Here is a 12,804-nt window from a genome sequence, read left to right on the forward strand (position 1 = left end):
ATAGGGGACTTTAACACTATTTTGACTAAAAAAAAAGCATAAAAAATATCCCACCACCACATGGTGTACCCTTACCCACCGGGACGGTCCTAAACTAAAGAAAGGTTAGGAATGTCCCGGTGGGTACACCTTGTTGTGGTGAGATGGCTTTTATGCTTTTTTTTTTTATCAAAATGGCATTAACTAAGTCCCCTATGTTATATACATGTACTATTACCATTTACTGATTTCCTTGCTGTAGGATATATACTTTTTTTTTTTTTCTTGGGTTTTGTCTCTTTTAGATATAGGATATAATTTCCTCAGTCGAGTCATTACCAAAGGAGGCTGGCTAACTGCTTTATTCAATAGCTAAGCCAGCCCCTTTCTATGTCTATGCATTGGCTATGAAAGAGAAGGGGGCTTGCTTAGCAAATAATACCACCAATCACTGACATCCCTACTTTGTCATGTACTGACACATGTTAGAGACAATCTAAAAGAGGAACCTAGATCAAAGTTTAAGAAGTTCTTGCCATCATTAAAAGTCATCACTTATCCAGCAGTTGATGCCCAACAATCCTGAGAATGGGGTTCTGAAATGCCCAATTTCTATCGGGGAGGTATGGACTGCCAACTAACTTCCAGTGTCGAAGAGGCCATCACTCGATTCCGACGGAACATTTTAGAGCCCCATTCGAAAGATCATGAGAGGTCCAAGTGGTGGATGGATGGGTCCTTAGGTCTGGAACTTGTGTGGTAGTCCCCTGTAACCATAGCCCACAAAGCCATACTTGACCATACCTCTTTATATACTGCTGTATATAATATAGGAAATATTCACGATTCCAAGGAGGTATTGACTGTTTTGGCTCCCATTTACCAGTGTTACCATGCAGCGTTATGAAAGTGATGCATTGCACTTTCCTCTTGTATTGTGCCACTATGCTGGATGCCACCCACAGATTACTTGTGAAGAAGTAGGAGCAGTGGAGCGATGACAGGACTTGGATGATGCCAGAGGCCGGTGTGACAGGTTGGGTGAGTTTGGGAGGGGATGAGGACAGGATTGAAATTACCTGAGAGGGAGGAGAGCTGGGATGCTTCTTGGGACAGGAAAAAAGCCAAAGCAATACAAGAGAAGAGGACTCCTTGTGCCCGGGACAGAGAAAGGGGGAGGAAGAAGAGGGTTGGCACCAACCGAAACACAAAGGAGACGCACTTTACCTCTGACCAAACAGAGAATACCAGGTAAAGCCGTCCCTGGAAAAACAAATATCAGTGGCGTAATATAATCCACGATTACTTACAATACAAGTATCACCATAATATAGGAAAGGAAAGCTGACTTCATACGAGGTGACCAGAACCAGTGGTGTCCCAAGAAAGGAAACTAAAGTGCCAAAAGTTTTACTTGAGTTTTCAGTAACTTTCAGTAGCTTTAATCCAAAACAGAGGAAAAACTGAAAAGAACCATCTTCTTCTCATCCGATCTTCTCGCCTTCATTAATGGACAACACTCCAGTAAGTACTTGACTTGCAAATTGCTTTCGACTCGTACTTGCAACCGGATTTGATTCTTCGGCCATTTCAAATATTGTTATTAGAAGTTTATATTATACTGTGGTTATGTTTCTCGTTATTGCATTTGATTGTTAGTAGAGAGAGGCCAAACTAGATTTTTTTGTATTCCGTCCTTGTGTCCAACCTTTGGGCACCATTACTAAATATAAATGTCCTCTACCAGTTTCTTCTTGGAGTAGCTTCTTGGAGTAGTATTAGTCCTTGTCGTTATCTGGGAGTTTCCTGAAAGTGTTTTGTTTCTACCCTGGTTTACTATAAATAATACTTACTGGCAGGAATACGTCAACTCAAGATGGGCATCTATGGGCAGACTTTGCCTAGCAGGTCTTACACCCCTAAACAAGGATCTCTACAGTTCTCCTGAAGAAGAAGTTGGATTACTTTGAAAATCGAGGAGAATAAACCGCACTGTTACTACTCTTCTTGAGTTGATTCCTTGATTGGATATATACCAGCAGAGCAGGAGACCCGCTACTTTTCGATAATCCATAGCAGGTCCTCATGAGCATGCTAGTTCTCATTCTTACACCCTTTGCAGGGATTTGGACTTTGCTGTAGTGGCCCCCCCGAGTTGAGCTAAGTTTGTTTAGGAAAAATAATGTTAACATGACGGATCAGAACCAGAGAGATTGGGACATAGACAAGATCAAAACCAAAGTATAGTCAAGGGAAATTAGGCAATAAGAAAAGCGAGAGAGGCTGGGCAGTCAAGTGGTCAATCTAGTAGGGTATCTGATTGTTAGATAGGTGGGGATCACTGGGAGGGTTTAAGTAGAGCACCCATTGGTCTCGAACCACTAGCTGATTGGTCCCGTAGAGATCGGTCGGTCAGCTGGACCATTAGTGACACTGACAGCCCCATCAATCACACTGGCTGGGTGTGATCAGTTTGGTCATCATTATTCTAGAGACTAAAGTATATAATTGAAGTTTTAGATATATCTCAACTAAAACTAGACTTACAGATCCATGCTGGATCTGGGGCGACCTGGGTTCAAATTGCCACCAAGGACAACATCTGTATGTTCTCTTTACACAAGAGGTCAATTGACTTCCTATAAAATTGACTACAGAATTGTCCTAAATAGGGAAGAAGATTGTGATCTGAAGATGACTCATATGAGTAAGTAACATTATGTTGGTGCTATATAAGGAATGGCTCATGAATAATACTGTGTCTGTGGAGCCTGGTCCTAGCGCCTCATTCTGAGCGGGTCTCATGGATTTTGGATAGCTCTTCTACTAAGTAACTCCTAGGCACTTCTACCATTGCATCTAATATCAGTATATAAAGCTGATCATAGACTTTGTAATTGTCATTAATGACCAGGCTCAGACTGGCCCACCGGAGGATAGGTGAATTTCCCGGTGGGCCCCCCTGCAGGAGTAAGCCTTCCATATCCCTACCTGAGCAGTCATTGGGACATATACAGACAAAAGAATCATCTCTTCATTCATTTTACAAACTGCTCAGTTAATTATTATATAGAAGCAGAGTCAAATTTGTTAAATAGGGTCTGGAAATATTTCATGTGACTGTACAGCTGGCCCCCAGAAGCAATGTCACTGGTGGGCCATTGGCACCTCAGACATAGATAAAGAATAACATTTTTTTAACAGTGCCTTTATACAAAACATTTTGAAAGGTGCATCTAAACTTTGCAGCCTTTTTTTTAATATTTTGTATGTCCTTAAGCGTCCTGCAGATCGGTGGGGGTCTGGTCCTGAGACCTCCACCAATAGCTGAAAATACTGTTTAGAAATGCAACTTTCTGCCTCCTGAGCTGCGCGACACTAAACAGTGTTTTGGGCCATCAATCTGGGCCGAGAAACCCACTGATCTGCAGAATAAAAAATAAAACAAAGTTCCAGCTCCAAAGTGTTTAACTGTTCTTTTTTTTTCCTGGTGGTTTATTTCTGTTCCTATAATATTACTATAATGCTACACACAAAGTATTTTTGTGTTGTGTTCAAGCGTTTTTAGTGTTTCTGCATTTTTGTTATCAGATCGCGGCATGTTCAGGCAATGTAGATTTTTTGGGCCTTTTTTTACCTATAGGACTTAAATAATGCCAGAAAAAAATGCAGTTAAAAACTTTTGATTTTTATTTTAACTATACAGTCCTGAACTTGATTCTGACCAAGGACAACATAGAGATTGCATGTTCTTCTTCAGGGTCAAGGAGACCTATGACATGGTTAAAAGTGCCAAGTTCTTCATCTTACTTTATTCCCACTGCTCCCCTGAGTATGCATTTTTTTTTAAATGCCATCCGGTTCCAGAGATATATATATATTTTTTATTTAGATCTATTTTTTATGTCCTGCAGGGGCGGTGCTTGCCTAAAGCCACACCCCTGAGGATCATCTGAGCACCGCCCCCTTGAAAAAGAACATAAAAAAATGGCACTAAATAAAAAGAAAAAACAGTAATCAGAGAAGCATAAAAAGGAAATAAATGAATAATTAAATAAATAATGCTTCAAACATTAATAATTCAACCCAATGAAAGTAACTTATTTCTGGAATGATTTTATTTATGGTAAATATCATGGCAATTAGACCTTACCAACAAGTGTCCTCATATTGTAGGGAAGGTGGGGAGATTCTCTATTTCCGATGCCGCTTTTTCTCACTAAAGAGCCTGGGGCCGATATATTTTCTATAGTGAATGTGGTTGGTTTACGTAGGGACTTTGTAGATGTTTCCATGCTGGTTGGCAACAATCCCCAAAACTGTAATACAATATCATCATCATCTATACGCCCCGTTCCTTTGTTCTGTAATTCCAGTGTTCGCTTATGTAAAGAATCATCTCCGTGTCCTTGACATTACAGAGAACAGGTTACACATCACGTGTCCAGCAGTTTGTGTTATCAGTTATTGTACAGGAGGAGGAGGAGGTGAGCTGTGACTTCATCTATTGTGAATGGAGGATCCTGTATTATCTACTGTATATAGAGGTGTTATCAGTTATTGTACAGGAGGAGGAGGAGGTGAGCTGTGACATCACCTATTGTGAATGCTGGATCCTGTGTAATCTACTGTATATAGAGGTGTTATCAGTTATTGTACAGGAGAAGGAAGAGGTGAGCTGTGATATCACCTATTGTGAATGGTGGATCCTGTGTTTTCTACTGTATATAGAGGTGTTATCAGTCATTGTACATGAGGAGGAGGTGAGCTGTGACATCACCTATTGTGAATGGTGGATCCTATGTTATCTACTGTATATAGAGGTGTTATCAGTCATTGTACAGGAGGAGGAGGAGGTGAGCTGTGACATCACCTATTGTGAATGGTGGATCATGTGTTATCTACTGTATATAGAAGTGTTATCAGTCATTGTACAGGAGGGGGAGGAGGTGAGCTGTGACATCACCTATTGTAAATGGTGGATCCTGTGTTATCTACTCTATATAGTGGTGTTATCAGTCATTGTACAGGGGGAGGAGGTGAGCTGTGACATCACCTATTGTGAATGGTGGATCCTGTGTTATCTACTGTATATAGAGGTGTTATCAGTCATTGTATAGGATGAGGAAGTGAGCTGTGACATCCCCTATTGTGAATGGTGGATCCTGTGGTATCTACTGTATATAGAGGTGTTATCAGTCATTGTACAGGAGGAGGAGGAGGTGAGCTGTGACATACCCTAGTGTGAATGGTGGATCTTATGTTATCTTCTGTATATAGAAGTGTTATCAGTCATTGTACAGGGGGAGGAGATGAGCTGTGACATCACCTATTGTGAATGGTGGATCCTGTGTTATCTACTGTTTATAGAGGTGTTATCCATCATTGTACAGGAGGAGGAGGAGTAGGTGAGCTGTGACATCACCTATTGTGAATGGTGTATCCTGTGTTATCTACTGTATATAGAGGTGTTATCAGTCATTGTACTTGAGGAGGAGGAGGTGATCTGTGACATCACCTATTGTGAATGATGGACCCTGTGTTATGTACTCTATATAGAGGTGTTATCAGTTATTGTACAGGAGGAGGAGGTGAGCTGTGACTTCACCAATTGTGAATGGTGGATCCTGTGGTATCTACTGTATATAGAGGTGTTATCAGTCATTGTACAGGAGGAGGAGGTGAGCTGTGATATTACCTATTGTGAATGGTGGATCCTGTGTTATCTACTGTATATAGAGGTGTTATCAGTCATTGTACAGGAGGAGGAGGTGAGCTGTGACATCACCTATTGTGAATGATGAATCCCGTGTTATCTACTGTAGATAGAGGTGTTATCAGTCATTGTATAGGAGGAGGAGGTGAGCTGTGATATCACCTATTTTGAATGGTGGATCCTGTGTTATCAGCTGTATATAGAGGTGTTATCAGTCATTGTACAGGAAGAGGAGGAGATGAGCCGTGACATCCCCTATTGTGAATGGTGGATCCTGTGGTATCTACTGTATATAGAGGTGTTATCAGTCATTGTATAGGAGGAGGAAGTGAGCTGTGACATTACCTATTTTGAATGGTGGATCCTGTGTTATCTACTGTATATAGAGGTGTTATCAGTCATTGTACAGGAGGGGGAGGAGGTGAGCTGTGACATCACCTATTGTGAGTGGTGGATCCTGTGTTATCTACTGTACATAGAGGTGTTATCAGTCATTGTACAGGAGGAGGAGGTGAGCTGTGATATCACCTATATAGGTGTAACCCACCAGTATATGTGATGAAACGTCTTCTATACAGAGCATCTAGTATAAGGCCCGGTGGGCAGTGTGAAAATTGCAAAAATGTTTATTCTTTTTATATAGTTTGTGTTATGGAAATTTGAGTAAAAACATTATCAAAAATGTAAAACAAATTAATGTAAAAACCTGATTTAAACAACAGATCATTTTCTGATGATATATTCCCTTTAATTCAATGGGAGATATTGGTAAGCTCAGAAATTATAATGTAAAATAAGACTCCATCACAGAAACAAACGATCTGCCACATCCAAGATAACCCGATCCTTCTCTCTTTCAATGTTGCTGGACTCTTGGTTCGACCCCATTCATATTGGGTCATTATCCGAACCTGCAGATTTCACTTTTGCACTGGATTTTACACAGTTACCAGTCACAGGTTGCAACCCGCGGAGCTTCTGGAGAACATCCAAAGTGACAAATCTGTGGCGTAATAACAATGGAGACTTTGTTGCATTCACCTGGAGTTTGAGGAAATAAAACTGTAATTCATTTCTAGGAGAATAGACGCTGTTACTGTTACCTGTGCAGAGGCCATGGCGTCTTTATTTGTTAATTAATGCAAGGAACAGGAGGAAGGGCGACAAATACTCTGGGACAAGCAGCCAAACTAATTCTTTTTTTACTTAAAGGGATTGTCCTCTCTTGGAAAGCACCAAAGTAAACTGCACAAGCTTGTTCGGTCAAGCACTCTTGTGTTCTCTATGAGAGAGTCGCCAATGGAGAACAATGTGATCGGCAGTCCGACAACTCTCACGACAATCAGTCGGCCGGAGCCCCCATCCACAATAGATCATCAGCCAAACCTGTCAAAATTGGTGGGTTCATATTAGTCTAATGTGTATGGGGGCCTTTACTCACCTTCCCCGGGTCCAGTGCTGAGTCTCCGCCGCTGCTCCTGGCATCTGATATTGGCTGCAGCCTTGACGTTGCGCCAACAGCACAGCAGCCAATCACTGAGCCCATATAGACCAAACGCCCGAATCAGAACTGCTGATTGGCTGCCGCACTGTCGACGTAACGTCTAGCTTGCAGCCAATATCCGATATCAGGAACAGTGGTGGAGTCTCAGTGCTGGACCTGGTGACATTGAGTAAAGCGCAGTTTTATAACAAATGGAGCCTGGGAATTGGGTTGTTTTCCCAGAATTACCTGCTTTGAGGACAGAGATATTGCATAAGAAGGTGTTTGGTGCCAATCCTGCTGATCTGAAATATGCCAGGAGTTCTCTACTCCACTCCTGAGATCTGACTGCCGCTTTTAGGTTTGGTTTGATGGGAACCTGTCATCTAATTTATGTTGCATGAAGCAGCAAGGTATATTCTCTATTAAATGCTCAGAGAAGGTATAGAGGACTAGAGTAGCCCGACACCGCCACTGGCGGGCTCTTCCCAGCGCTGCTCTAGTTGATTGACAGGTCTCTCCATTTGTACTTACAAGGGAAAAACCTGTCAATCATCTCGAGCAGTGCTGGGAAGAGCCGGCCGGTGACGGTGCCGGGCTACTGTCATCTCCGGATCCTCCCGCAATAATTTCTGGTCTGGTCCTCAGCAATCGTCCCCGATCGGGTCTTTAAAGTATTTCCTCCCTGAAATGCTGGAACGTTTCTGCAATTGTGCAGCCAGGATCTGATTCATGCTGTCCATCAAGAATCAGACGACAGGTTGCCCTTAAACAAATAAGGTGTTATAATGAAATAGATTCCACACTTATAATTACGCTATGGTCATCTTTTCTAAATAAATGAAGGTTCCTTCGTTTCGGAGGGCAACTAACCTGCACAACTTTTCCCATGGCACGTTGCGAAGAAGACTCCGACCAACTGGGCGATCATTGAAGCTGGACGATGTCTCCTTATAGAAAGGCAGCATATATAGAGAAAGCTCCTGGTTGCCGGGTGGTTTCAAGGGGTCAATTTACATTCTGATTTCATCCCTTTTTTTGCAGAAATTTTGCCATAGTTGAGGCAAAATCGCAACAGATCACACTACAGGCCAAAAGCTTTATAGTGGGCATATAACTGATGTATTTATTTTAATTGACAATCATTATACTGCAGGAATGTTCCTTTAATTATAAGCTGTGACATAAGGACCTTTAATGGGTGCAGTCCATTTTTAGACAGGAACTGAATGTTCAGGTGCGGCATTGTGACCTTAAAAAACCCGGACACCAATGTATCTGTTGGAAAAGGGAAAATTGATAAAAACATTTTAAAGAGATAAATTAGAGGATTATTAATTGCATAAATATTATTTATGATACAATCTATGTTATTGCACTAAAAGCCCCAAAAATGCTGGCGATTACCTGGAAGCAGGAGAGTGTGTGGTATAAATTCCCAGTATCTGAAGGGTCCATTAGTGAAAGTGGTTTTCCCAAAATTGCATGTTGTCCAGTCTGCAGGATAGGAGATCACAAGCTGAACGTTGGGGGTCCAACCTCCAGAGAATAGAGCTGTCATGCTAGGTATGGGAAGGACCCAGAGTACGACGATGTGAAAAGGGGGGGAAGCCCTGCAACTAGGGAAAGGGAGAGTGGAGACCCCTAGGCAGATCTAACAACACCCTGACTCCCTTATCATCCCTAAATAGGTTCCTCACCTATTGCCGAGCAGGATACCTTAGCCATGGCTGATCCTGGAGCTAGGCCCTAGGTAGGGAGGGGTGAGCACTAGTCAGCCCCACTGCAACTAAAGACAAACAAGGCAAACTGACAAGGGGATAAACTTAGCTTTGAGAAGACACCAGAGAGATAACGACCTCAATCCACAAAGGAACTCCAAGGGGAATCTAGCCGACTGCCAGAACTCCAGACCGGAACAGAGGAATTAACTCTATCACCAGCAACTCTCTGGAGAAACTGAGTGTATTTAAAGATCTAGCATGGGTGTGTTAATTAGCAGCAGAAGGTGGAGATCACCACTGGGTACTAGAGAGGGAAGAATGATGAAAGGATCAAGAAGGTACCTGTAAGGCCAAGCGCAGCGACCTTTTACAGCCAGATCCAGAATGACTGTCTGTCAAACCTGACACACCCGTGACAAGAGCTCTGAAACCCAAAGAAGGGTCTTGAATGGAGCTGGTTGTGCATGCTCAGCCTTCGCTCCATTAATTGTCTATGAGACTGCTGGAGAAAGTCAACTCTAGGGCTCCGCTACTTCCCATAGACAATGAATGGAGGTCCAGTAAGAGCATCAAAGCTCCATTTAAGATGGGAGAGATAGGAGTCACATTCTTGGGATCACTGGGAGTCCTAACCCACCCAATGATCAGGAAATTGATAATGTGCCATTTTGGGAAAACTTTTTAACAAGTTTGACAAAGACAAAGCGGTTGAGCTCTGTGCCTCAACTCTGAAGTGCAACCACCAAGCTCTGTACCATCGTTCTGTGCGTAACCACCAAGGTTGTGCCTCTGTAGAGAGACTGTAACCTTTATGCTGAGTTTTCACATTGTGAAACCTTCTCTAGGTAACTCTTGTGATATCTGTGTGAGTTACTGCACCATCCTGAAATGGGGAGCAGCCAAAGGCGTTTTCGAGGTGGCCATCAATATTTATTTCAGTGGCCTGACACTCAGTACCCCCACAATCAGATATTCAAGAGACGCAGTGAGCTGATTGGAGGGGGGGACTTGTATATTGATGGACAGACCATCAATATTTTGAACCTCAAAACCATAAGCCACACCTCAAAGACTGCCTGTCTTACCATCCCATGGGCAAAAGTATTAGTATTAATATAGGACATGTTGACTTTCTATAAGATGATAAAGCGGTTGGCATCTCTAGGGACAATTTCATTTTTTTACTGAAATGCATGTAAAGTCAAGTGTGCAATTGGGTTTCAATTAAAATGTTGCACCGTTTGGCTTTCACAGGCTCTTTGTTTTGTGGCACATGCTATGGTCTGTGATCATAAATCAGCTGAGAAGAGCTCAGAAAAAGACAGATATAAGAGCTGAAAACTCCTCATCAGATTGTCATAGCGAGTTCACCGATGGATTCTCAGTTAACTCATTCTGGAGCCAGTAGTAGACAGTGCACCACAGAGGGCATAGAAGACAAATGGTGCAAAATGTTTAATGAAACCCAATTGCAAAAATGATTTTTAGCTCCAAATACATCCATTTAAGTAAAAACATTAAAAAAAAAAAATTGTCCCTAAAGGTGGTCAATAGGGTTGAGCGACTATGTTCTGTCCGAGTATGCTCGGGCGGAGCTCCGAGTATTTGTAGCTGCTCGGTGATAAGGTTGAATCGCTCCCGTGTGCATGATTTGCAACTGTTTGACAGCTTTATTACATGTGAGGAATGTGTAAGAAATAGACATTCCTCACATGTAGTAAAACTGTCAAACAGTTGCAAATCATGCACACGGGAGCGATTCAACCATATCACCGAGCAGCTGTAAATACTCAGTGCTCGGCCCGAGCATACTCGCCGAAAGGGTTAATAGAATATACTCGCTCGACACTAGTGGTCAAGCCTTTTATAATATACATTTACTTCTTTTATTTCTATTTCACCCTGATTTCTGTGTTTTACAGCGTTACAACAATGCCCCGTATCCACCATATTCAGGATTTAATCCACCGGGAAATTATGGAACCAATTACCAGCCATATACCATTCAGCCAGGTCCCCCTCCTCCTTCCTACGTGATTGAGAGGCCATGTGAGTATCTTACACCCGATCCCAGAAATTATTATGTAGCAGAAAAGTAACAACTAGTTTCCTGGTTATAATGGATTTATATAAGTTATTTCTCTTATCTATAGAGTTTCAAAAACTTTGTTGCATTGTGAAGAATGTGATATAAAAAAGTGAGTGATGGTGAAGGGTTTATTTCATGTAAGCACTGAAGGTTTCCTAAATATAGATATTAATTATAGGTTTATATAAGACAAGTAATTATCATGATCTTCATAGCAGAAACCACAACAAAGTGTACGAGAAACTACTAGAAACTTTTTATTAATAGATTCTTACTCACAACAGACAACAATATTTAACTAAAAAAATGTATCTCTGGGAATCGGATCAAGGAAAACTCTGTTCTGTGAATTTTTCTGGTTGCATTTTGGTTACATATTGCTGGTGATCAATATCAGATCGGCGGGAAGTCGGACACCCAGCATCCAGACGATCATCAGTCATCATATCCTACAGCTGCTGGATGTAACCAGTGTACTAGCTGGAACAGCGCTGCTCTGAATACTGAGTGGTGGTCATTCCCGATCACCCCAGCTCATAACATCTGATTGTTGTGTGCCCGGTGTCGGACCACCGATCTGACCTATCATAAAAATAGGTAATACATATCCTACTCCAAGACAACACCTTAAATGCTTCTAATATAACCCGTAAACAAGAGATAAAAATAACCACTTGCCCATATTCCGTGTGGTCTATCCAACCCCAAATTTTACTTTCCCTTCCCTCTGATTCTCTTTCCTTAAAGGAAACCTATTGGAAACTTCTACCCACCACCCCCAAACTGTAAAAGATAAGCCAGTCAATCCCTTTATGATCCCAAATTGCTGCTCCAGCATTGAGAAATCACATTTTGAGATTCAGTCTGGAAGCGCGTTGGGGAATGATGATGCACTTACAGCTTCTCAGCCTAACTCTGTAATCCTTGCCTAGCGGCACCCTCGTTTGATTGATTGACAGGTTGGTTGCTCTGGTAAATGACCATTGAACTTTCAATCAACCAGAGGAGGGCAGCACTGAGCTGGGCCGCGCCTCTATGAGGTTGAAAAGCTGGAAGTGCATCGTCATACCCCAACGTGCTTCCAGACCGTTACATACTGAACTTCAAAATACAATTTCTCGCTGATGGGGCTGCACGTTGGGGTCATAAAGGGATTATCTGTCTTATCTTTAAAGGGCTATACATTCTTATAAATGGTTTTGAAGCAGAGGTGTCTAACAGGTTCCCTTCAAAGGAGCATTACATTATTTGGACAATTCTTCAAGAGAAAAACAGAGCGCAGTCAGACCGCCATATAAATCGGACTGAGATCGGACCGCAATGCATGGACAGGCCGGCGGTACTCCTGACCTGATTGTGATAGCTTCTATGAAACTGTCACGCTCGGGTCAGGAGATTCGCGACCAGATCCGATCTCGGTCCGATTAATACAGCCGCACCCTGAAGGAAAGAAACTATCTCGCTAGTGCCACCTATTTATTGCCTAATACTAAATATGTGGCACGAGTCGTGAGATAGCTTTTTTTCCTTACAGAAAATAGAAAATTCGCCCATTTTTTGCTGCATAGAAGAATATCCTTTGTAGGTTCTTTTGACTTATTAATGCTCAGGATCAAATGTGAGCTCAAGTAGTGGAGAGAACGACCAGAAGAAAGTGGGAATCTCAGAGAAGGTAAATAAAAATGTCAGGGGTGAGAAGAAGCCAAAATGAAACTTCCCAAAAGTTTTCCAACTTTTGCCCATATGGAAAACTTTGTTCCTACTTGACTTATTATAAAACATAGGCATCCAGAATCTGGAGTCACCACCTTCA

At 42.1% G+C, this 12,804-nt stretch overlaps 1 protein-coding gene across 2 annotated transcripts in view; it reads left to right on the forward strand.

Annotated features, from left to right (window-relative positions):
* Nucleotides 1–1,070: 1,070 nt before the first annotated feature.
* The window catches only part of TMPRSS13 (transmembrane serine protease 13), a 44,093-nt gene continuing 32,359 nt past the window's right edge, over nucleotides 1,071–12,804 (forward strand). The window contains exons 1-3 of one of the 2 annotated variants that reach the window (XM_073657062.1): nucleotides 1,071–1,230; nucleotides 1,314–1,503; nucleotides 10,825–10,951. In XM_073657062.1, the coding sequence (XP_073513163.1) occupies nucleotides 1,489–1,503; nucleotides 10,825–10,951 (142 nt within the window). In that variant the 5' untranslated portion in view covers nucleotides 1,071–1,230; nucleotides 1,314–1,488. Of the gene's footprint in view, nucleotides 1,504–10,824; nucleotides 10,952–12,804 lie in introns of both variants that reach the window. The other variant, XM_073657061.1, reaches the window with a different exon arrangement.

Source organism: Phyllobates terribilis, unplaced genomic scaffold, assembly GCF_046119375.1.
Source record: "Phyllobates terribilis strain yellow unplaced genomic scaffold, ASM4611937v1 Scaffold_12__6_contigs__length_324123572, whole genome shotgun sequence".
NCBI lineage: Eukaryota > Metazoa > Chordata > Amphibia > Anura > Dendrobatidae > Phyllobates > Phyllobates terribilis.